Raw genomic sequence first — 21,770 nt, 5'->3', positions numbered from 1 at the left:
CATGCTAGCATTACCTATATCACAGAGACACCTAACCTGGTCTGTTTGCTGACTTCATTGTCCGTTTCACCATCACTAATAGCATAGTTTTATTTTTGAGGCTGCAGCTGAGTCCGAGTTATAAACCAAAATAAACTAATTCTAAGTCGGTTATGGACTGATACTTATATAGTGCTATTTAACACATAAAGCACTTTTTTACTACTCATTCCCCTTCTTAACTTTTATCTATGCTTTGTTAGTGCTTAGTAACATTCAGTCAGGGATCAGTCCATCGACCTTCTGATTGGAAGGTGATCCACTCGATCACCTGAGCTACAGCCTCTTATCACTTCAGGTTTATACTAATCAAAGAATAGACTATAACTAATTAATGCAGTGCAATATTTGGAGATCCTACTCACAACTTGAAAACAACAATTCAGATGTTTTGTCTGTTGTTTTGCATGTTTGCTTATGCATAAGTCTTTTGCATCATCTTGTGACATCATCAAGAATGGCAAATGGCGGGCAGGCGGAGTGGACACCTAATTTTATGAATGCGATAACTCGAGAAGGAGGCAGCGTAGGAGGTTCAAACTGATACCACATCTCTGACGAGTTCGAAACTCAGTGACCTCAAGGTCAGAGGTCAAGTTTTCTGAAAATCTCGTGAACGCAATAACTGGAGATAACTTAGATTGTCTGGAATAACTTCACTGATGTGACAAATCTAGTCATGTTTTGTTTTGTGTGTGTGTGGGACTTGCTCAAATGGAAGATCGGGATTTGCAGTTTTGATGTGATTTTATTTTCAGTTATATTAATGTGCGCACAGATGTTTACCATAATCATCACCACTACATACAGCAGATGGCAATGAAAAGACACCTTTTACTGAGGCATAACTTATTATTAACATAAACAAAAATGAGCATTTTTTTGTAAATGACATTGTTTTTGTCACTCCTTAACAAATAAGAAATGTGTATTATTTCGACCCCGCAGTCTTAGTCCAGCTGAAAGTTTCTAACCCTCTGAAATATAAGAACAAGAACAGTCAGCAAGGTTTCTTGCAGGATCCTTAACATAGTTCTGTCATGTAACCTCTAGAAGGGAAGCCTCTTGGAAATGAGATGTACTTTCTAAAAAACTAAAAAGTTTCCATTTGCTCTTGTAGTCCATGTTGTAGTCTTAGTACTAAAGACTGGTCACGGTAGGGAAGACATTAGTTGCAAGAAAGCAAACAGTCAATAGGAAGAGCAAAAGAAGAAAAAAGACTTGTGAATGACATCTCAAAACCACTAGCTATTATTTAATTCTTTAACTTTTTATTTGCTTTTTTTTTTTTTTAAATGGACTTTAAAGTATCAGCCCAGATGTTCGATGGCCAAACACACCTCAGTCAGCCAATGATTGCTTCTGGTTTTCTAGATTGATGTGTAGGCAAGATATCTATACTGTACCGGGCATTCTTCCACAGGTTTTATTGGCATTGTCTCCATTATTCCAAGGTCAAAGATACATAGCATCAAACTTTTGTCCTATGATGACATTTCTTTCCACTTCCTGATCAGTTCTCTTTTCTTTGTACTCTTGATGTGCTCTCCTGTGCTTTCCCGTGCACTAGCAGTTTACCCTTTAAGAATGTGCAGGAGCCCGTGTTTGCGTTAGGGTGTGATCTAGATCTCATGCGTGGTGCTGCCCTGCGTAATGCTTCTGAAGCACAGGCCTCCTGTTCCCCTCCCACTACTTTAGCCTGGGGACATCCGAGCTTGTGCACTCACACACATTCACAGGCAAATATAAGATGATAAGAGTCAATACCGACAGACACCCCAGAAAAAAAGAGATTAAATAGAAAATTGATCAGGATAACGGAGATACCTGTATGGATAAATGCAATACTTTTAGGGACGTTAAATCAGTACTCAAAATACTTGTTTTTCACTATTTATTTTTTAATCATTGAAACAATGCAATAGTAATGCACTATAACATTGGTTCAACTTTGTAAATAGTTACTTAGTGGTTCTCCTTTCTTAATATAATATGACTCAGACAAATAGACAGTGACATAAATGTAGAAAAACAATGTAAAAAACTGAACATTTATCCCTAGACTCAATATAAATAACATTGAAAAGAAGAGGACAGTTCAAGGGAAATGTTCGGTTGCACTTGTTATCATTGATGTCCAATATAAAAACTAAATGCATTTGCTCAGAACTGAAACTTTTCTCAAAAGATATGAGCCTGACCACAAAATAGCAGTCAAATAGAAGTCTGTCTGGGGTTTAGCCGTCTGTCTCCTGCTGGATGTCCAGTCATGTAGAAGCATTGACCTTTAGGTTGCAGTATGTACAGTATGCAGCATGGGGTATAGCACCCTCTGGGGTGGGACAGAGGTCACTGCATTGCGTCTTTACTGTCACCGGGAACAGAGTTGCACTTTCTCAGCTGCTCACTGATCAGGTATCATCGTCGTGCTTGTAGAGTTGGAAGTAAAACTCTGCATGTGCTTGCTCTGATGATTAAATCCCTGGTGGCTACTACACCGCATCAGGTGTGAGTAGAATGCAGGCGGGCAGTGAAGGCTTGAGCTGCAGATTCACCTGGAGAAAGGTGCATGGGTGGAGCTACACGGATGGGAGATAGCGATGTCATAAATTCTCACGCCCCTTTTTCCCCTTGCCTTCTCTCTCTCTCTTCCCCATCTACCCTCCCTCTTCCCCCTTCTCTTCCCCTGTCTTCAGCTCTTGCACAGGATCACATTAATATTCCTTTGAAGCCTGTTTCAACTGCAGCCAGATCTCCCTGTCCCTCTCTCACCCGCACTCCTTTCCCCTCCTCATTTTGTTCCCCTTTCTCTCCCTCCTGCTTTCTTTTTGTTTTCCGAGCTATTGTTTTCTAGGAGGGATCACTTTCCCACCATTTCTAACCGGTGCAGAAGGGAGGGGCAGTTTTATTACCCTCAGTCAGGAGTTCCCCTTGTTGCACAAATGCATACACGCGCACATGGACGCACGCACATACACACTAAGGGGTGGTGGATGCCGATGCCTTTGACAGACCGTGTTGATTGGTTCAGAATGGTTGCTGCCTCTTGTAGGAGAGTGGAACGGCTATTTTTAGATCAAGGGGTAGCTGGGAGAGAAAGACTGAGGAGGGCTCTGTGTGTGCGCGTGTGCAAGAGTGTGTTTGTAAGGAATACTGCAGTCTTGAACGAAGTTTCGTCCTTATACACATACATACGCTCAACCTGATACACACATACACATCCTTGCACTTATGCAGCAGTCCCCCTGTAAAGCCAAGGTGGTGTGTATTCCATGTGCTATCATCCCCTTTTCTCTCCTCCCTCAGACTTTTTCTTTTGCTTCGCCACCACCCCTCTCCGACAATCTTTCTGTCTCTCTTGCTTCTGCCTTTCTTTCTCTCTTTCTGAGAAGGCTCAGTGTGCAAATGTCAGCACTTTCCTATTTATTTGCCAGAGCCTAGAGCAACGTCCTGCTCCCTCTGTTTACCTCCACAGCGCTGCCCCATCGGCACAGCTTTTTTCGCCATTGCCCTTCCCCCTCTTTCAATTTTTTTTTCATCTTCTACATCTTCCCATTTTCTCTTCCCCAACTCAATCTTTTATTGCCCGCACTCAGATCACGCCATACTTTCCCATCTTTTTTATACAGCTTTGTTGCGTTCTCTTCATTTGAATTCCTCCCCTTTGCCATCTCAATTCCATTTTTTGCACCATTCTTGCTTCACCCATGTCCTTACCCTATCCCTCCGCCCCCACCCCCCCTCCCCCCTCCCCACCCGCTCTTGTTCATGGATCATGGCACTTTCATTGGAGTAACATCATGACATTTCCAGTGTTGGCTACGACTAGTGCATCAAGTTTTTTGGCTTAAATCCACCGCCATCACCCCCTCCATTGACTCGTTTTGGATCTATTTTCAGATGCGAGTGCGTGTCTGCTCATGTTTGACCCATCGGATTACAAAACACCTTATCCCTCTCTCCATTATCTTGAAATGTCTCTTTCTGTCTCCTTTTGCTTTGTTACTCATTTTTCTTTCTCCACATATTCATCTTCCTCCCGTCGTACTCTATCCATCACTCTATCTGTCTATCATCACGGCGATGACTCATGTGGCTCACACCTGCTCTGCAGTCAAGGGGGGTTTGCGTGAAGGTGTGGCTTTCCATAGGCTCACCGATATCAAAAGCCTGCACAATGAAGGGTTTGGAAGGGTGTCACTATGTATTTTTCTCACACCCTGACCGTTTTTTTAATTTGCACTATGGTTTGGGTTGGAAGACAGGGTTCAGGCGACAATATAGCAGTTACACCAGACATGATTCTGATATACAGAAACACCTGCCTTATAATAGTCGCAGCTGACAAGTGTGGCTGCAACAAATATCAGCATCCTGTTGTCCCCGTTTTTGACAGGACGAAACCTGTGTGCTGGAGATTCTCTGTTTGCCAAGGCATAGGTGTGAAATGTAAGAATGAAAACAAAAACAGCAGAGATCCATTTAAAGGTGCGTGTGGAGGGATGTTTCCTGGATTTTCCTCCTCTGGTGTTTTTCATCTGTTCACAAGGAGAATCGTTTTGGTTTATTTCACTATTTTCCTTCATCTGGTAATCAGTTCAGTTTCCCACTGTGGATTCACAGGTAGGCACAGTTTGGAAAATTAGAGGAGTAAAAAATAGTAATTTTTCTTGCGTACTGCATTAGGAGGCAGACACAAGAATAAAAAGGTTTATGAATGTAAATTCTTGAGGTTTTCTTTTGCTTTTCCCTTGAAATTACTTGCATTTATGGCAAAGAAAAATCTTTTTCCTGGACTATGCATGTAATATAACATTAGAACTTGGAGCTAACCGCATTTTTTCTTCTTTCTATCGCTGCCTATCCAGTGAGTGACAGCTGTTTTCGAAACCTAGCAGAGGACCGCAGTGGGGTCAACCTCAAAGATCTCGTCCACGATCCCTCCCTGTGAGTACTGCCCTTTTCTAGACAAATGAACACACACACACACACACACACAGATGAAAGTTGTTTTAAATCTACCACACACAAATGTGATGCACAGTCTCCTGCATGTGTGCGTCTTTGAGTGTAAGCCGCCTTCTTTTAGTGCAGGAGTGTAACTAAGAAGCTAAAAATATCTCTTCAGCTCAACATCAGTGTTGCCCCTCATGAAGAGAATTTCCCAGCATGCATGGCAACAACAAAAGCGCTTGCAGTTCTCTTATCTATAAGGATGAATTCTGGTAGCCGCAAGAAGTCATTATTTACTCAAAAGAAGTTGAAGGAGGGGAAATCAACAGTTGTTAAAAATGTCCCAGTACCACCGTGCTCATTTGGATCATTTATTTCTTAAATAAAGTCATTCATTCAGTCACAAGAGGATTAGTGAAGTCAGGCCGGGCTCACAGTTTAAGTTCATCCTAAAGGTGGGATTCAAAATGGTTGAGGTCAGAATTCTGCGTGAGCCAGTCAGGGAAAGCCGTAAAATTTCAAGCACACCATTGTCTTGTATTTCTTCCATTTAGTGATTTGAGAGTCTTTTTATACCCCTGCAAATATCACACATAGAAGTGCCATCTCATCCTGCGAATACAACACTAAAAAGTGTGACCCCCAACACCAGCCTCAGACACGCTTCTCTAGACATCCGAGCAATTTCTCATGTGACCGTAGACCTGCTGGAGCTACCCTGCTCCCTTGTCACTGTCTCACACTATTCAATATCACTGGAGTGTCACGAGGCCCCACCACCCCCCTGTTGTGGGACCCTGGACTGATCCATGCTTGTCATGTCCTTTACGGTATGTTTATTTTGAGCCTGATGTGTAATTCATGTGTCAACTCCGTGTGACACAAAGAGGGAGTGTGGGCAGCCCTATGCCATGTCATGTGCGTCACGCTCGACAGGGTGCCAGAAAGTGATTAGGGATTCATGACATGCTTGTTTGTACAGTGTTGTGCAGCAGGAGTAGAAATTTTAAGTTGCTTGTTTCATTTTGTTTGTGTATCTATCAGTGCATGCATGCTTTAAACCACGTGTGCGTGCATGTGCGTGTGTGTGGCTGCGTGCCTTACAATATACATATTTTCGAAAGATATTTTAGAGTTGACGGGTCAAGCAAAGCAACAACAGTGTTAAAAGATCCTTCAGTTTCCTTCTGGTATTGATGGAATTGCATTTATTTGCATTAACTCTTTAGCCCTTGGACGCCTACTAGGGGTAACCCTGTATCTCTTTTGTGACCTGAGCAGTTTTTATCATACTCCAGCCCTGCTTCCAGAACAAAATCACTCGATGTACATCAGAAGTTAATAAAGGCGATCTCTTCCTATACAGTTAACTGGGGGAAAAAAACATAATCTGTTTTAATGGTCATCAAACCACATCTTTATTGATGTATTTAGAGTCAAGACTTGTCGCTAAGGGTACTCGGCAGGTTGTCAGACGTCATCTTCATGAGGGTAAGAGTTAAAGACGGGCAACCCTGTTGATATTTGAATATAATAGGTGGATCTATTTTAATATGAGGGATGTAAAAGACTTACAGAGAACTCTTGGCTCGCTCGTTGTGAACTGGGATATGAGAAAATGCAATTGGCTGTTGACAGCTGATAAAAGGTTCTGTTGTGGCCAATAATTTTGTTATAGCCAGTTCATTGTGAGACTGTTGGCTACACGTATTTGATGTTTGTCTCCATGCTGGGCTCCCACTGACTTGAGGGACTCTCATGCTACTAAAGAGCACTTGAGACGAGTGTGTTTTATACCAGTTAACTGACAGAGATGACTAGTGGTAAACCAGCTGCTGTTAAGCATAAAACTGGAAATTGGAAGGCAATGTCAGCATTGGCATCTGTTCTCTCTGGTCTGTTGGGTCGTGGTGATGATTGACCTCCCCTGGCTTAAGAGTCTCCATGCCATGTTAATCCACACCGCACCACAAGTCAGCAGCTCCATCAGGTTGACCACCCAGAACGCCGTGCCCTCAATGTGCCACTGCTGCCATGACAAAGGCACATAGACAGAGATGAAAACAGAAAGAGTGGAGGGGAGCCAGCGAGGGAGAGAGTATTGCAGCACAGCAGGACACATAACATAAACTGTAATCACAGTGTCTTTCAGGCACGCAAATACACATTGGCACATGCAATCAATCAGTCTGCCCAGTTTGACATTCAGGGGTATCCAGAGGTGTGTGTCAGGGCGAGAGAAAAATGATGTGTGGCAAGTAACAGAGGGGGACAAATAAACGATACCTCGAGTCAGGGACACACAGATGAGGATGAGGTGGATGCGTGAACAAGCGGCTCTTTGTATGTGTCTTTTTGTACGCGTTCATACCAAAGTGTCAGCAAGTTTTCATTTGAGTAATTTAGCATAGCGTTAGTCGAGCCCAGCTGCAATCCCAGGCAATCAGCTGATCTCAGTGCAGTCTAATATCAGCTTAAGGTTCAGGTGATAGCTTTCTATTTTACTGGCACTTTTTTTTCCCTGAACACAGCTGCTGTGCATCTGCAGACTGCACTTCAACCTATCATGCTTTGTCTGACTTAAGGTTTAGGGGATGGTGTTGCTGCTTTCTGTATATATCCTTTCTGTAAGGACACTGAGATCCCTCTATCTAGCTGTCGATCTATATTGGTTTGTAATTTACGGAGGACAGATGTGGTCAGGACACTATAGCGGTCCTGACTGAAATATTTTTTTATCAATCCACTTTTTGTGAAAATCTCTGATGATACTATAATTCAAAATAACACTTTGATTGAAAGCCCATGCTGATGGGTGTTTTTCTTTGTTATTGTTTTGTTTATTTTTATTTTTTGTCATGCATTTTCCTCTTTTTTGCTTTTTGTTCTTTTTTGTAACTTACAAGTGTTAATGCTCTTTAGCCCTTCATCGCTCTACCTTTAATAAAGCTGCAGCATGCCAATTTATGAACATGAATCCCAGATATAATGATTGCAAAGCTATATAACCCAATAGATACATGGAAACTTAGGCTCCTTCTGGCTTATGTTAATTGGTTACTGCAGTTAACATTGCGTATTATCATCTGTTGCCAAGAAAATGTTACATCTATGACATTTGCTTCATGGGTCATTGTAGCTATTAGCATTTATGTTAAAGGTATGAAGGTATGTGTATGTGTCTCTCCCTTCATAACAGTTAATCTCGTGTCTTTCTGGTCTCTGCCTTCCAGTGACTCGTGTTGTAACGACCCTTTGTCAATTTTATAAATGATTATGGCTAAGAATAGCTAGAAGCCAATCAGATGCATGATAGTAGGCTTAATTTTATTGTCAGGAGATGGTCGTGGGACAAAGACGCAATTGTAAATCTGTGCTGCTAGAGATCCAGCACCAATAAACAGTCGAAGGCCAGACTTGTTGTTATTTCACATTAAAATGCTGACCATTTAAATGGAAGATTCCTGGTTTTTACCTGACTTGACACCTTTGTTAAATATCAACATGTTTACTTTACTTTTACCTATTTTTTTTTTACTCATTCTACATTTTAATATATACTTTATGAATATATATTTATACAGCAGTCACATAATAGTGTAAACCTCTCCTTGCTACTACCTCAGTTAATATTGTCAGTACTGTTGTTAACACTACTCCTACAACCATGAGCGCTGCTACTTCTGCAAGCATTATTATTATGTAGCAGTTGGAATTTTGACACTGTTGTATCACAATATAAGCAAGAAGTGAATTTATATGTATCCATACATACTACCTGCAGTATGTAGTTCTCTGTGTAACTCTCAAATACATACGAAGTAATTGTGCACATCAGTAAGAATTTAAATATACCTGCACTGCATCCTGAATGTTTTTATGGATTTTATGGATTACCTGGATAAATCTGCACCCGTGCTAATGGTTACTGCCACCATAAACAGTGGTACTTTTTTTTTTTCAAAAATGGGTGGTGTTGACTTTGAACCGGTGGGTTGGCATGGGTGACTTTCAGGAAAGGAACCAGAGGTTACCACAGAAGTGTTTTGGTTGCTTCATCTGTTGAGCTCATCAGTGGTTCACGGAAAGTTAAATGCTATTACACAATCACAACATAGATTTTCTTCCTTTTTAATTTTTTTTAATAATTATTTTTAATTAATGCACATTTTGTTGTATTTGTGCTTACATTTAAATTGAATTACTTCTGTGCTTCCTGCGTAAATTTACTAAATCTCTGCAGTACAACACTGCCTGCTGTTGTACGACATGTACTCGCAGCAGTATTTTGTTATACTTAATTTAATAAAATGGATTTGTTCTAGAAGTCTTATCATTTGTTCAGATGCAGTTGTGCACCCCTAACCAGTGCTGGGATGGGGTTTTTTTTTTCAAGAGAGTAAGACATAACTTTCTTATTTAAATGAGGCTTATAGGGTCTGTTGTGGCATTGTGTAAACGCATCTAAATGCTCCACACCAGCAAACTGCCAAAACGTCTGCTTTATAAAGATGTTCATTCTTTCTGATCATCAGTTAATTTAATTATCGTCACCTGGCTGCTTCTCACCCTCTAAATTCCTAGCTTAGTTTTCCACAGGATTGCATTAAGTTCTGTAAAATCATAAATCTGATAAAGAAGAATATGCATGTGGAGTGAATAATGTGTGGCTGTCTGTTCGTAACCATTATCAAATTAGCTGACAATAAAGCACTGTTGTACTTTAGAAGAAAAAAAAACAAGTGCAAAAAACAGCATTTACTTTCTTTATTGCTTTGCATACATTTTAACGGTCTGCTTTGCATATTTTGCCATCATATCGTGACCAGTTTTGACTGGAGGAAATAACATCAGTATTTCAACCATGTTTGCTATTGAAGTCAGACATTGAAGACCAACTTGAATACTTGAAATGAAAAAAAAAAAGAAGCTGCACCTTTCTGAAGGTCTGGGCAGGTCAAAACAGACAACCTTATCACCACAGTGCCCTCAGCTGTGTGTCAATAAGGCTGCATTATTTTAATGATCTAAATCGTTATATACAGTCTCATTGTAGGGACTTGTCTGCCTTATGGGGGCAAAAAGCAACATCCTTGTTTAAATAGTTATATTTTAAGGAAAAGACATGTTTTAACATTAGGGTAAGGTTCAGTTAAGGCTCATGTAGTAGTAGCTACGGTTTAGGTTACAGTCAAGGTTGCAAACGTCTAACGTCATTGAAACTTGACTCGGTGTGCTGTTTCTGTGGCTCTTTGCATGTTGTTTATTGGCCATGAGTGGAGTCATGGGTGTGGAACTGGGCACTCAGAGCTCTCATCACAGTAGGACCTTGAAGAGGTTGGTTAGTCCACTCCTCCCCCTCCATCCCTTCATCGTTCCCTCTATCAGCGAACATGTTGAGCGGTGACCTCTTGAGAGCTTTCCTACATATGGATGAACCAACAACTTAGCTCTAATGGGCTCAGCTCCATGCTACTACCAGGAGTGTGGAGATGTCCAAGTCTCTCGTCTCCTCCCTGGGTGGAGTGTGAGTGTGTAAGAGAGCAAGAAAAGGAGTGAGTGAGATTGAGTGCCCTGTACAAAGAGCTTGTATTATTAATGAAATCACCCTGGCAGATGGGTCTCATCTTGGAAGTGTCCCACAACCACTGAGATTTGCAGCTGGCTCACATGCATACACACACATTTGCTTTTCCTCTCTCTTGTTAAGTGTGCCCCTGACGGTCTAGCCCTCTTCTTTCCTCTTTTTTTTCTTGCTCTTTTCACTCTGTGCCTCTCTTGCTTATTCTGTCTTCCTCTCTTTATCCTCTTCTCTGTGCTCGTCTTTTATTCATAGACAGATTTGGCCAATGCGTCCAGGCTTTCAGGCCAAAACTACTGCCATGCACACCCCCCGGTCTCTCTCTGCTTACCCCACTCTTCCCCCTGCTCCTTCCTCCACCCGCATCAGGATTTGTCCACACCTCAAACAAAAAGCTTTTTTTTTTCTTTTCTTTTTTTACCAGGCTGACTACCTCCATCCTGCAGTTTGAGGAAGAGCTTTATATGCCATAACCCCCTGCAGTAGAAAGAGACATAGATGGGTTTTGGAGATTAAAATGTTGCAAGCCCTTTCCCCTCTAATAGGCTTCTCTCAATTCAGAGCACACCCACCTAAAATACAGCCAAGCACTCTATCTGCAAAGAAGAAGCCAGTCATGCTGAAACTAACAATTTATTCATATACTCTCATATGTATAAATAACCATTTTACATCCTAGATGCATGATACTTCCATGTGCACAAATATGTATGTGTATTTTGCATGTTCACATACTGTAAGCAGCGTTATGTGAATGAACAAACCACTGTTTTGCATTTGTGGAAATAAGTGGGCAGTGGTAGGGTGATGATAGCAATCAAAGTAAATTCAACTACCTAGGTTCACACAGTGTTCATGTCATCGGATTTGCTGAGTTGCAGGGTTTCTTTGTTTTGTTTTGTACCAGCCATCAGTAAAAACTTGTGTACACTCCTGGTGTTTTCATTTTTATTAAAAAGAAAAAGAAGAAAAACATCAGTAGTCATCAGAGATAAGGAGCACCTCCTCAATTTCATCCTTTTGAAATATTTTTGTTAATTTAAACTTTGGTTGCCCCTAGGCATGTGTGCGGCCATATTTCTTACTTTTTTTCTCACAGGTAGGTGGTAGGTGGCTAACTAAGAAGATGATACCCCATTTTCTTAATCCCACCCACAAAGTATCATTCAAGTTAGTGGTGCACATCTGTGTTCTATGTCTATGTTTAAATAGTATACACATATTTGTGTGCAAAAATGCACAGAAATATACACAGGTAGGTCTGGAAATTTTGTCTCCATATGCCACTGCAATAGATTTGAAAACATGCACTTGCAGCTTCAACTCGGGCATCACGTAATGCTTTGCCAGGCCTTTACTGCAGATCTCTTTTTCATTTAAACATTTAGTTAGATCCATAAATATTTAGACAATTGCAGTTTTTTGTGATTTTGCTTCTGCGCACCACCACAGGAGATTTTAAATCAAACAGTCAAGATGTGATTGAAGTGGAGACTTTCAGCTTTAATTCAAGGCATTTAACTGAAGTCTTGCATTAACTGTTGTATAGTTACAGACATGTTTATACCTGGAACCACGTTTTCTGTGGCTCAAATTGCATCGGAAAAACTAACATAATTTTAAATATAAAAATGTTTTTTAATACTTGGATGAAAATCCTTTCCAGTTTTTGACTGGATGAAGTATAGACCCCACAAACATCGCCAAATGCTGAGGTTCCTCCTATTAGATGCTCTGCTCGGCCTCTGCAGACACCTTCAGTTGTTTCTTATTTGTGGGCCCTTATGCGTTCAGTTTTGTATTTAATAACCGAAAAGCTATTATTGGGTTGACATCAGATGACTGACTTGGACTCTGAAGAATATCCCCACTTAAAAACCCTTGGGTTGCAGTTTGTTTTGGGTCATTATCCATTTGCAGTGTAAAGCGCTTTTTGATAAGTGTTGCAGCATTAGGCTGAATCTGAGCAGAAGGTAAAGCTCTGTGCAAGAATTTGTCCTGCTGCTCCTATCAGCAGTAACATCATCAATAAAGACTAGTGGGCCGGGTCCACTGGCAGCTACACATACTCATTCTATAACATTGCTTCCACCTTGTATGACAGATAATGTGGTATGCTTCAGCTCATGAGCAGTTTCTCTTCTTCTCTGTAATTCTAAAGTTATAAGTTCATCTTGGTTTCATCTGGCAAAAGAAAGTTTTCCAGAACAGTGCGATCTCTTTTTGATGTTTCCCTGCGAAGTCTAATCTCGTTTTGTTAAGTGCAATCAGTGGTTTGCACATTGTTGTAAATGCTGTATTTCCATTAGCAAAGATTTTTGTGAACTTTTTGCTTTTCCTTATCACATTATGATACACCTTCCTCCTCAAGACAGTTATTAACTTGGTCGGATATTGTGATGGGGGTTTTAGAAAGTCAGTAGAGAAATGTCAATCATCCACTTTACTCATCCATGTTCTTTCAGATCTTTTGGTATTGTTAAGCTGGCCAGTGTATTCTTTCTGTATCCCTTAGCCGTAAAAGGCCAATGAAGTATTGTCGTCACCCCACCAGGGTGGTCATGCACTCTGTGTGGACATCCAAGCTTCTGAATCCAAAAACTGGAGAACGAAGCAATGTAGGAATTTCCAATTGATGCCACAGGTGCATCTGCTAAAAAATCTCAGACAAGTTGAAATCTCAGTCCCCTTGATCAAAGTCAGAGTTCATGTTTTTCTGAAAATCATGTGAATACGATAACTCGAGGAGGAAGTCGCCTGGGATTGTGAAATTGATACCACAGGTGCATCTGCAAAAAGTTTCGGACAAGTTGGAATTTCAGTGATATCGACCTCAAGGTCAAGGTCAGATGTCAAGTGTTTTGGATAATTTTATGAATGCAATAACTCGAGAACAAGGCAACATAGGATTTTGAAATTGATACTCGTGAGTGTATCTAATAGGAGGCAGCTGCAGTATTTTTAAAGAACCAGGTTGTGGTTCATTTGGTCTCTCTTAAAGTTTTTGCTTTTTCTCTGATGGGTATACTATATACTGATAGCATACAGTTAGCACATATTATTATAATGTAAGCAATATCCAGCTATCCATTCTTCCTATTATAAATAAAAGGCATCTACACACATCCATGTTGATGAACAGTTTCAGCGCACACAATAGAGTGCATCTCTGCAATTCTAGTGGAGGCGTGAACACCATTTGTCCCTCATTTGGTGTTTTCAGTGGGGTTGAGATCTGGCCTTATAGCATGTGAGTCACATTATGGTCCCCCTCATTAAACCGTTCAGTGACACCTCTTGTTCTATTAATCAGGGGCATTAAAGAGACCTCACCCGTTATATGACTGCCTGCTGCCCCCTTGGCCGGGTCATTCTTGAAAAAGAAACATTTAACCTCAGTTAGACTTTTACCTGAATAAATAAAGGCTCTGATAATAAAATAAAGTAAAAGTTTTTACTCAGAAGAACAGATTTGCAGTGACCTTTCCTTTGAAGGGGACAAGTCGTCACAAAAATCCCCCTCACAGCATAACAGAAGCACCGAATTGATAAAGTTGAGGTATTTCCTTTAATTTGTCTGTTTTTCATGAACATGTACCTACAGACAAATGCTCAAAAAAAACCATCTAGTCAACACAACATATTGTTGCTTTTGCAGACAACTGGTGTCCCCGATAGTTACCAAAAACAAAACACACACGCATGCATGCACCGGCACACACAAACTCTCACTCTCACGCACTCTCTCACATTGAACAACACAGCAACTGGAGGCTTCAGACAGGAGGGGTTGCCTAGGAAACGGTGGGAAGGAACCCTAGCTATTTGTGTTGAGCATATTTTCATTTGGGCTGAAACAGAGAGGCATAAAAACCCCAGGAGAGCGAGAGAGGTGATTTGTCCTGACAGCTCCTTTACTCTCCCGAGGTGTAACACAGACGCACGCACACGCACAGACACATCAACAGGCAAGTGCGCACGCATGAACACGTATACACACATGCGCGCTCACATGCACGCGCAGATACATACAGAGATGCCAAAACCCCCACCCCTTCCGAACACATCAAGAGAAGTAAATCAGTCGTGCCATCACAGGAATGTCAGCAGGGAAGTTGTGCGGTTGTGTGTCTGTGCATGAATGCACAAGTTAGTGGATGCTAAGTGGCCCTACATGTGCAGTGTTACATGCAAAAGTCATTCTTAAATGATTCTTCCCGACTTCTCTGCATCTTTTGTCAGAAGCAGCTTCCCTCTGAACCTCGTGCTTCATCTTCATGCATGCTTGCTGCAGTATTTCGGTGTTGTCTAGCGGTGGCTCGTCTCACTGCTGCTCCATCGCACAGCTTGAAAATGAAGCAGAGCCAATGGATTCAGCAAATTATATTTCCAGGGCGCACAATTTGTAACTCCGTGTGTGAAGAGTTAGGGTTCCCATGTGGATAAAAGTATCTGAAAGGCAGAAAAAAGAGTTTTAATGTTCAGAGTTAATGGGTGTTTGTCTAAGGGAGGGTATCATAGCGTTTAAGTGTCTGATGCGGAGGGGAGACATCATGCAGAAGTCTCCCAAAATAGTGCTGGTTAGAGAAAAAAAGAAAAGGTATTACATAAGGGGGTGTCTGTGTAGAGCCTTCACCTTGAGCCTGGGGTTGTTTTTTTCTTGCCTTGTTTTGGGGGGGTTTTCTTAGTGCGGTACTGAAACTAACCACAGGAGGTCACTATGGCTCGCTCTTAAACTGAAGCACGGCCCTGTCCTTGACAGAGCTCCTTCCTCACTGGGCCATCCTGTGGAAAATCCTTTCAGGAAGGGATGTTCAAGGGCATTCTCTCTCTGGACATTTTTGCTGCTGTAAAGCTGTGTCTCTCGCTCCTTCCTGCCTCTGTTTTCAGTCTCGTAGACTGTTTTCATCCCCTTCATTTCGCCCACATTTAAAATACATCCTGAGAGTCTCTGTCTTCTCTTCTGTATTTTCTCCATCAGTGTGTCCACAGCTGTGTGTTTTCTTGAATGTGTAATAAAGGTGTAGGCCTTATTCTAAAGGCCAGTGGTAGCTGAAGGACAGAGGATGAACCTATCTAAAAATATGCCACATTCTCATTTCTGCTTTTTTCAAGCAATACTTTCTGCTTTGCTGCTTTGGGAAATATATAAGAGATTGTGTAATATTAGTGTAATATTGTATAATAGCTTTAGCCTGCTGTTTTGCAAAGGCTTTTCACTTGTGTATGTAAATGATGGACAACATCCGCTTGAGTTTGCAGATTTCCTTTGTGAAGTTTCTTGTTGATTATAAACCAGGCGTCACAAAGAATGCAGTGGATATGCTGCACACTTACTTTCTTCACTTTCTTCGATCGCAAGGTAGAAATTTTCTTCAGTATTTTAATCTAAATGGGACTGAAATGTACAAAGTGAACATCAGGAAGTATTAAAACAAAACTGAATTAGTGATTAAGACCAGAAACTCATTAGGAAAATGTTTTTCTGTGTCAATAAATCAAATGAGAAGTAGGGTGATTTCCACATGGACTCCTATACCACTGGACTTTTTTCAGTGAACAGAGAATTCGCCTCCTGCTGGCCAGGCAGTTTCTCAATGGCTTCCCTTTTTGGACCTTGAAGCCAAGAATATTGTAATACAGACTTATGGTATATACTGAGTGCAAAGAATTTTTTTTTACCTCACTCTGGTGAGAGGTGACCATGGATTACTGCTTTGTGATCAAATCATTTTTTCTACCTTTTACAGGTTGGGTGGTATGATCGCGGCCTACAAGATAGTACCTGATGAAATTGATGAAATTAAGGTAACTGCCATCTATTTAATGTATTCCTTTATTACAGGATATGTGTTTTTTGTTTGTTTGTTTGTTTTGCTTTGCTGTTTATCTGGATAGGTCGATCCCATGGTGAGCAGTAATTTGTACTCGCATGTGTGTTCTTTCTATCAGGAGACACTGGTGGACTGGTGCGACGAAAAGGAACTCAACCTCATTCTCACCACCGGAGGCACCGGCTTCGCCCCCAGAGACGTCACACCAGAGGTTAATTTACACATTTTTCATGAACACGTGTCATTCGAGTCATGCAATGGATTTACGCATAATACATAATGACGTACTGCACTATAGTATTCAGGTGCTTTAAACTCTTAATGCTGACTTTGGAGTAGCGAGCATGGGTGTCATGGCACAAGATCGTGGCTAAGCACTTCACTATGCATGCATCTTACTGAAGCTGTTTCTCAGTGTTATTATTTACTGCGTTCACACGCTGAATGAATAAGAAGTTCTCCCCATGTTTATGTCGGTTCTCTCTGGGTACTGTGGCTTCTTCTTGTAGTCCAAACACGTGCATGAAGTTAGATTAACCTGTAATTCTAAATTGTGCTTACGGGTGAATGTGAGCACGAATGATTGTCTGTCTCTTTGTGTTAGTCCTGCAATAGATTGGCGACCTGTCCAGGGTGTACCCTGCCTTTCGCTTTATGGCAGGCAGCTGGGATAAGCTTTAGTCCCTCGGCAGCCCTGAATTGGATAGAAAGCGGAAGAAGATGAATGGTTATCCTCTTGATTTAATAATCCATGCTTGTCTATGTTTACATTCAGGAACTGAGTTGCTGCCCTTTGTTTTCGTATCACTTCTCTCAGTAATGCAATGAGGGGGTCAGTGGTGCAGGTGCAGAAGAGGGCAAAGGCACACCAGAATGTTTTTTGCATTGGGAATTTAGTCTTGGTTTTAGAGCAATGACACGTGTGCTAACTCATGAAAATGCTTCACAAATCACATTTTATTGCTTGCAGTATTTCATAACTGTAAAATTAGGTTTAGGGTTGAGCTGAAATGCAGCTAGAAACATGTTACATAAGAATGAGCGAGGACAGCTCGAGTTGAAATATGGGCACTGTTTTCTCTAAGAGGTCGTGTAAGGCAAATAAGGTCATACTACTAAAACACAAGAATGATTGCAGTATATTGACACGTAACGGAGCTTTAGAGGGTAGCGGATTTAAAAGGCAGGTGTTTCTTTTTGCTGCACGTGCTATATTCAGAGAACTGCAGCATTTTTATACAGATCACATACGCGTGTTGCAGCACTGATAAACACACAGTGTAATTAGCCCCACAGTCAAATGGGAAATAAGAGGTAAGATTCTTCTTGACTCCCTTTGAAAAAATAAATAAACAAATGTGCTGTGCTGTTGATAACTCAGAGATAATGGGTGGCATGTGGCATTATGGCTGCACGGGGAGGGTTTTTTTTCTGCTTACTTGACAACATGAGGCCATAGCAGTTCCCAAATGTAAACACAATTAAGATTTCATTTTTGTGTCCAGAATCAGTCTTTAGTTAATTTTTAGTTAATGCCTCCATCAAAATGCAAAATACACAGTTTTTGTTTACTTCTTTTAAATCCACAAAATCAGTAATGGGGGAAATTCTCTGGTTGAAATTAGCCTGAACAACTTTATTTAGCAGTTACAGAAGCAACTGCGCTCACTAGACACTTCATTAGATACAGGTTGCTTATAACTGGTTGGACCCCCGATTGTCTCCATAACTGCTTTTTCATTAGCTGGGCCCACATCCTCATTTTAGGTTTGACAGCGTTTTAGTGGTAAAGGTGAATGGCTTGGACATGACTTGAGCAGCAGTTTGGGGAAGGCCTCGAAGGGGACTGGCGGCGGCTCCCGGGCCTGGCAGATCCCCATGTACTAAATAGAAGTGAAGAAGTTAACGAATTGAAAAGGGGAGGGAAGGTGGGGCATATAAACGAGAGTGAACAGAACTGGGGGAACCGATATAGATGAGAACCAGAGGGAGCGTGTTTGGAGGCGTGGTCCCGCTCCTTAAATTTTGATACATAATCTCCAAAATTTTTCATGTCACAGATTCACCAAGTTGATGGAAACATTCCTCACAGGTTTTGGTCCCTGTTTACATGACGGCATCACACAGTTTCTGCACATTTGTTGGTTGCACATCCCGTTTCAATATAGGAGATGGGTACACTATGATTATAAAGGAAAGGACATGGTCAACAGTAATACTTGAGTATATTGTGATGGTTAAACCATGCTTAGTGGGTAGTAAGGATCCCAAAGTATGACAAAATAATTTCCCCTACAACTAACAGCGTGAACTGTTGATACAAGGCAGGATGGTGCCATGCTTTCATGTTGTTTACGTCAAGTTCTGAGCCTACCATTCAAACGTCACAGCAGATATTAAGACGCATCAGACCAGACAATGTTTTTACAGTCTTCTGTTGTCCAATTTTGGTGAGCCTGTGTTTCAATTGTAGCCTCAGTTTCCCTTTCTTGGCTGTGTGGTCTTCTGCAGCACATGTTGTGCTTTCACAGATGCTCTTCTTCATAACGAGTGTTTATTTGAGTTACTTTTGCCTTTCTTTGAACTTTAAAAAGTCAAGCCATTCTCTTTGTCTTTTTCTTGAGGTTTATTTTTGAATATTGTAGCCTAGACAGCGGAGCACACAGGAAAGAGAAAGAGCAGAGGGAACAGCAAACAGGAAATGACCCAGAGAATTGAACGCGGGCCTCTTGGGTGACCGTTCAGCTGCCACCTGAGTCTAGCTGTTGTCCTCTGACTTTTGCCATCAACAAGTGATTTTTCTCCTGGAGAACTGTTGCTCACTGGACATTTTCTCTTTTTCAGACGATTCTCTGTAACCCCTAGAAATGGTTGTGTGAGAAACTCCCAGTTAGATCAGCAGTTTTGTAAATCAGCTTGATTTCAGCCAACATGAAGTACAACGTTTTTAGTGTTATATTTTATTTGAATCCATATTCATGCACGTGTAAATAGAGCCTAGTGTGAAGGCTGTGCACAAAGTCTTTTGTCTTTGCATGCAGTCAGCAAACCTCTCAGTATCACACTCACCAACACAAACGCAGACAAGCAATCTGTGGTTCTCAGCAGTATCATTGGTCCTCATCAATCACGGGAGACAGCAGCAACCTTCCTGGAAAAGGAAATACGCATACACGCTGTAGTCACTGATAATACTTGCTATCTGATTCAACCCTGCATGCTGGAAACAGTCATATCTTTCTGTCTGTCTCTATGTTTGAAGGCTGTACATGACACATGTAACTGCTCTGACTTGCTTTTAGTTATAACAGAAGTAACAGTGACACTTTATTAACAAATTACCAGTAATTTCATTACTCTGTACCTGCTTTCAAATGCTTAAAAAGATGTGTAAGTGTGAATCTCATCTTAGCTGTAAGTGTTAATTTATTCTTAAACACTACATGTTACTGAATTTTACATTGCATCCATTACTGACTATAATAATCCCTGTCTCAGCTCTCTGAATGTTAATAAATCCTCATCTGATCAGCTTGCTCTTCATCTACATTTATCAGCATTAGCCGCCAAATCACTAGAGTAATATATATAATATATTCTTTGTCAATTCATGCATCTATCCATCAAGACAGTTAATGCTGAATGACTGTAAAGTCAAACCTGAACTGACTGGGCATTAATTGTTTTATTCACAATGTTTGTTTGCATTATGGAGAAGATGGTGTGTGAGTCTTACTTACTTTTTAAGGACATGAACAGAAGAAGTTTAACTGAGTTACTGTATATTTCATTGCTAGTACTCTGTCTTGTAGATGTGCTGCTAGTACAAGTCCTTTTTCTTTATGAAAACCATACATTACCAAGCATCTGCTTTTCTCTGCTTCAGTCTGCTTTTTTCTACCTTTTATGTTGTTTTTATGTCTTTTTACTGGCTTTGTTACCTCTGCCAAGCAGGATATGTTTTTGGTAGTTTTCATGTGTCATTCTTTCTGAAAACGTGATAGCCCGAAAAGTTTAGAACAAATTCTAATAAAACCTTGTTGACATGACCCCACTTGACACAATCTATTAAAATTTGCCTAACACTAACCCATCAGGATGTTCAGGGTCAACTTCATGATTTATTGACAAAATCCCATAAAACTTTAAACTATTATTCTTAAAAATGTGGTGCGTATTGTCAATATATAGAAAGTACTGCATGAGGATTTAAAATGTCATGTCACATTTGACCTTTAACCCCTCATACAAGATTAATATTGTTGATCTGAATATCTTAAGCAATAATAATGCTATATAGACCAATTTTAAACTATCTTACTGCAATACGTTGTATTGACAACATATAGGTGTAGAGGTAGTAATATATAGGGGTTATAAAACATCCCATTATGTGATATGTTATATATGTTATGTGCACCACAGTAAAAATTTATAACTGTTTAAATACATAACAGTTTAAAAACATGATCAATGTTCCTTAATATGCTTTTAAACAAAAACTTGTGATCAAAACAAACATTTTTTTAAAAATCTGCTACTAAACAATGAAATGAATGCTACGGATTTACTGCATCCACATAAATGCACAACTTCTGTCAGGAATATTAAAATGGGTTTCAACAGTGCAAATAATAAAAACCTGCACTTTGCACTTGTTTTTACTTCACTACAAACATCTTAAAGTACAGTTAAAAAGAAGAAGAAAACAAATGCTTACAAAACCTTACGTACGGGTCGGTATTTATCCGGATGTATAGCTTTCTTTTAAGAAGGACGTGTTCAGCGTATGACTTTAACAAGGGCACATATTTTTTCTGAAGCTATTAATGTAAAAATCCCATTCTTACAAGATTTAAAACTAAATGACTTCTTACTTTTACATGAATACGTGCAAACCATCATCACTCGGCATTTAGATATTTGATACATTTGAAATCTTTTTCAGGTTCCTATTAAATAAGATTCCATCACATAACATTACGTTGTGAGTTCTTCAACCTGCACTTGCCATCATATACTGTCATCTCATACTGTCATCAAATGCATATCAATTAAAAAACAACAAAATCACATATTATTTTGTCTATAAGTGAAGAAAAACTTGTAAAATCTGGCAGAGTTCATCAAAAGCATGCCACAAAAATATTTGTGGAGTCGAACATCAGGCATACATCTCCGCCTTCTTGATTCTGCGTGATGTATTCGATGAAGTATGAGTCGAGCTTAACCCCTCACTGTCTCCATCCTTCCCTCTTGTTTCTCATTCACTCTTCCTCAGTTCCCTCCCACACTCTTTCCCTTCTCCTCATCCCTCTCCCTTCCCTCCCTCCCTCCCTTCCCTCTCCTCTCCTGAGTCCAAG

The 21,770-nt window shown here is 40.5% G+C and overlaps 1 protein-coding gene across 11 annotated transcripts in view; it reads left to right on the top strand.

Moving 5' to 3' along the window:
• The window catches only part of gphnb (gephyrin b), a 111,669-nt gene that overhangs the window by 29,678 nt on the left and 60,221 nt on the right, over nucleotides 1-21,770 (top strand). For all 11 annotated transcript variants that reach the window (XM_076873991.1, XM_076873990.1, XM_076873988.1 and 8 more), the window contains exons 2-4: nucleotides 4,908-4,986; nucleotides 16,324-16,381; nucleotides 16,526-16,618. In XM_076873991.1, the coding sequence (XP_076730106.1) occupies nucleotides 4,908-4,986; nucleotides 16,324-16,381; nucleotides 16,526-16,618 (230 nt within the window). The remainder of the gene's footprint in view (nucleotides 1-4,907; nucleotides 4,987-16,323; nucleotides 16,382-16,525; nucleotides 16,619-21,770) is intronic.

Source organism: Maylandia zebra, linkage group LG15 (assembly GCF_041146795.1).
Source record: "Maylandia zebra isolate NMK-2024a linkage group LG15, Mzebra_GT3a, whole genome shotgun sequence".
Lineage (NCBI taxonomy): Eukaryota > Metazoa > Chordata > Actinopteri > Cichliformes > Cichlidae > Maylandia > Maylandia zebra.
The sequence above is the reverse complement of the archived record's forward strand: the minus strand, read 5'-3'. Positions and strand labels throughout refer to the sequence as shown.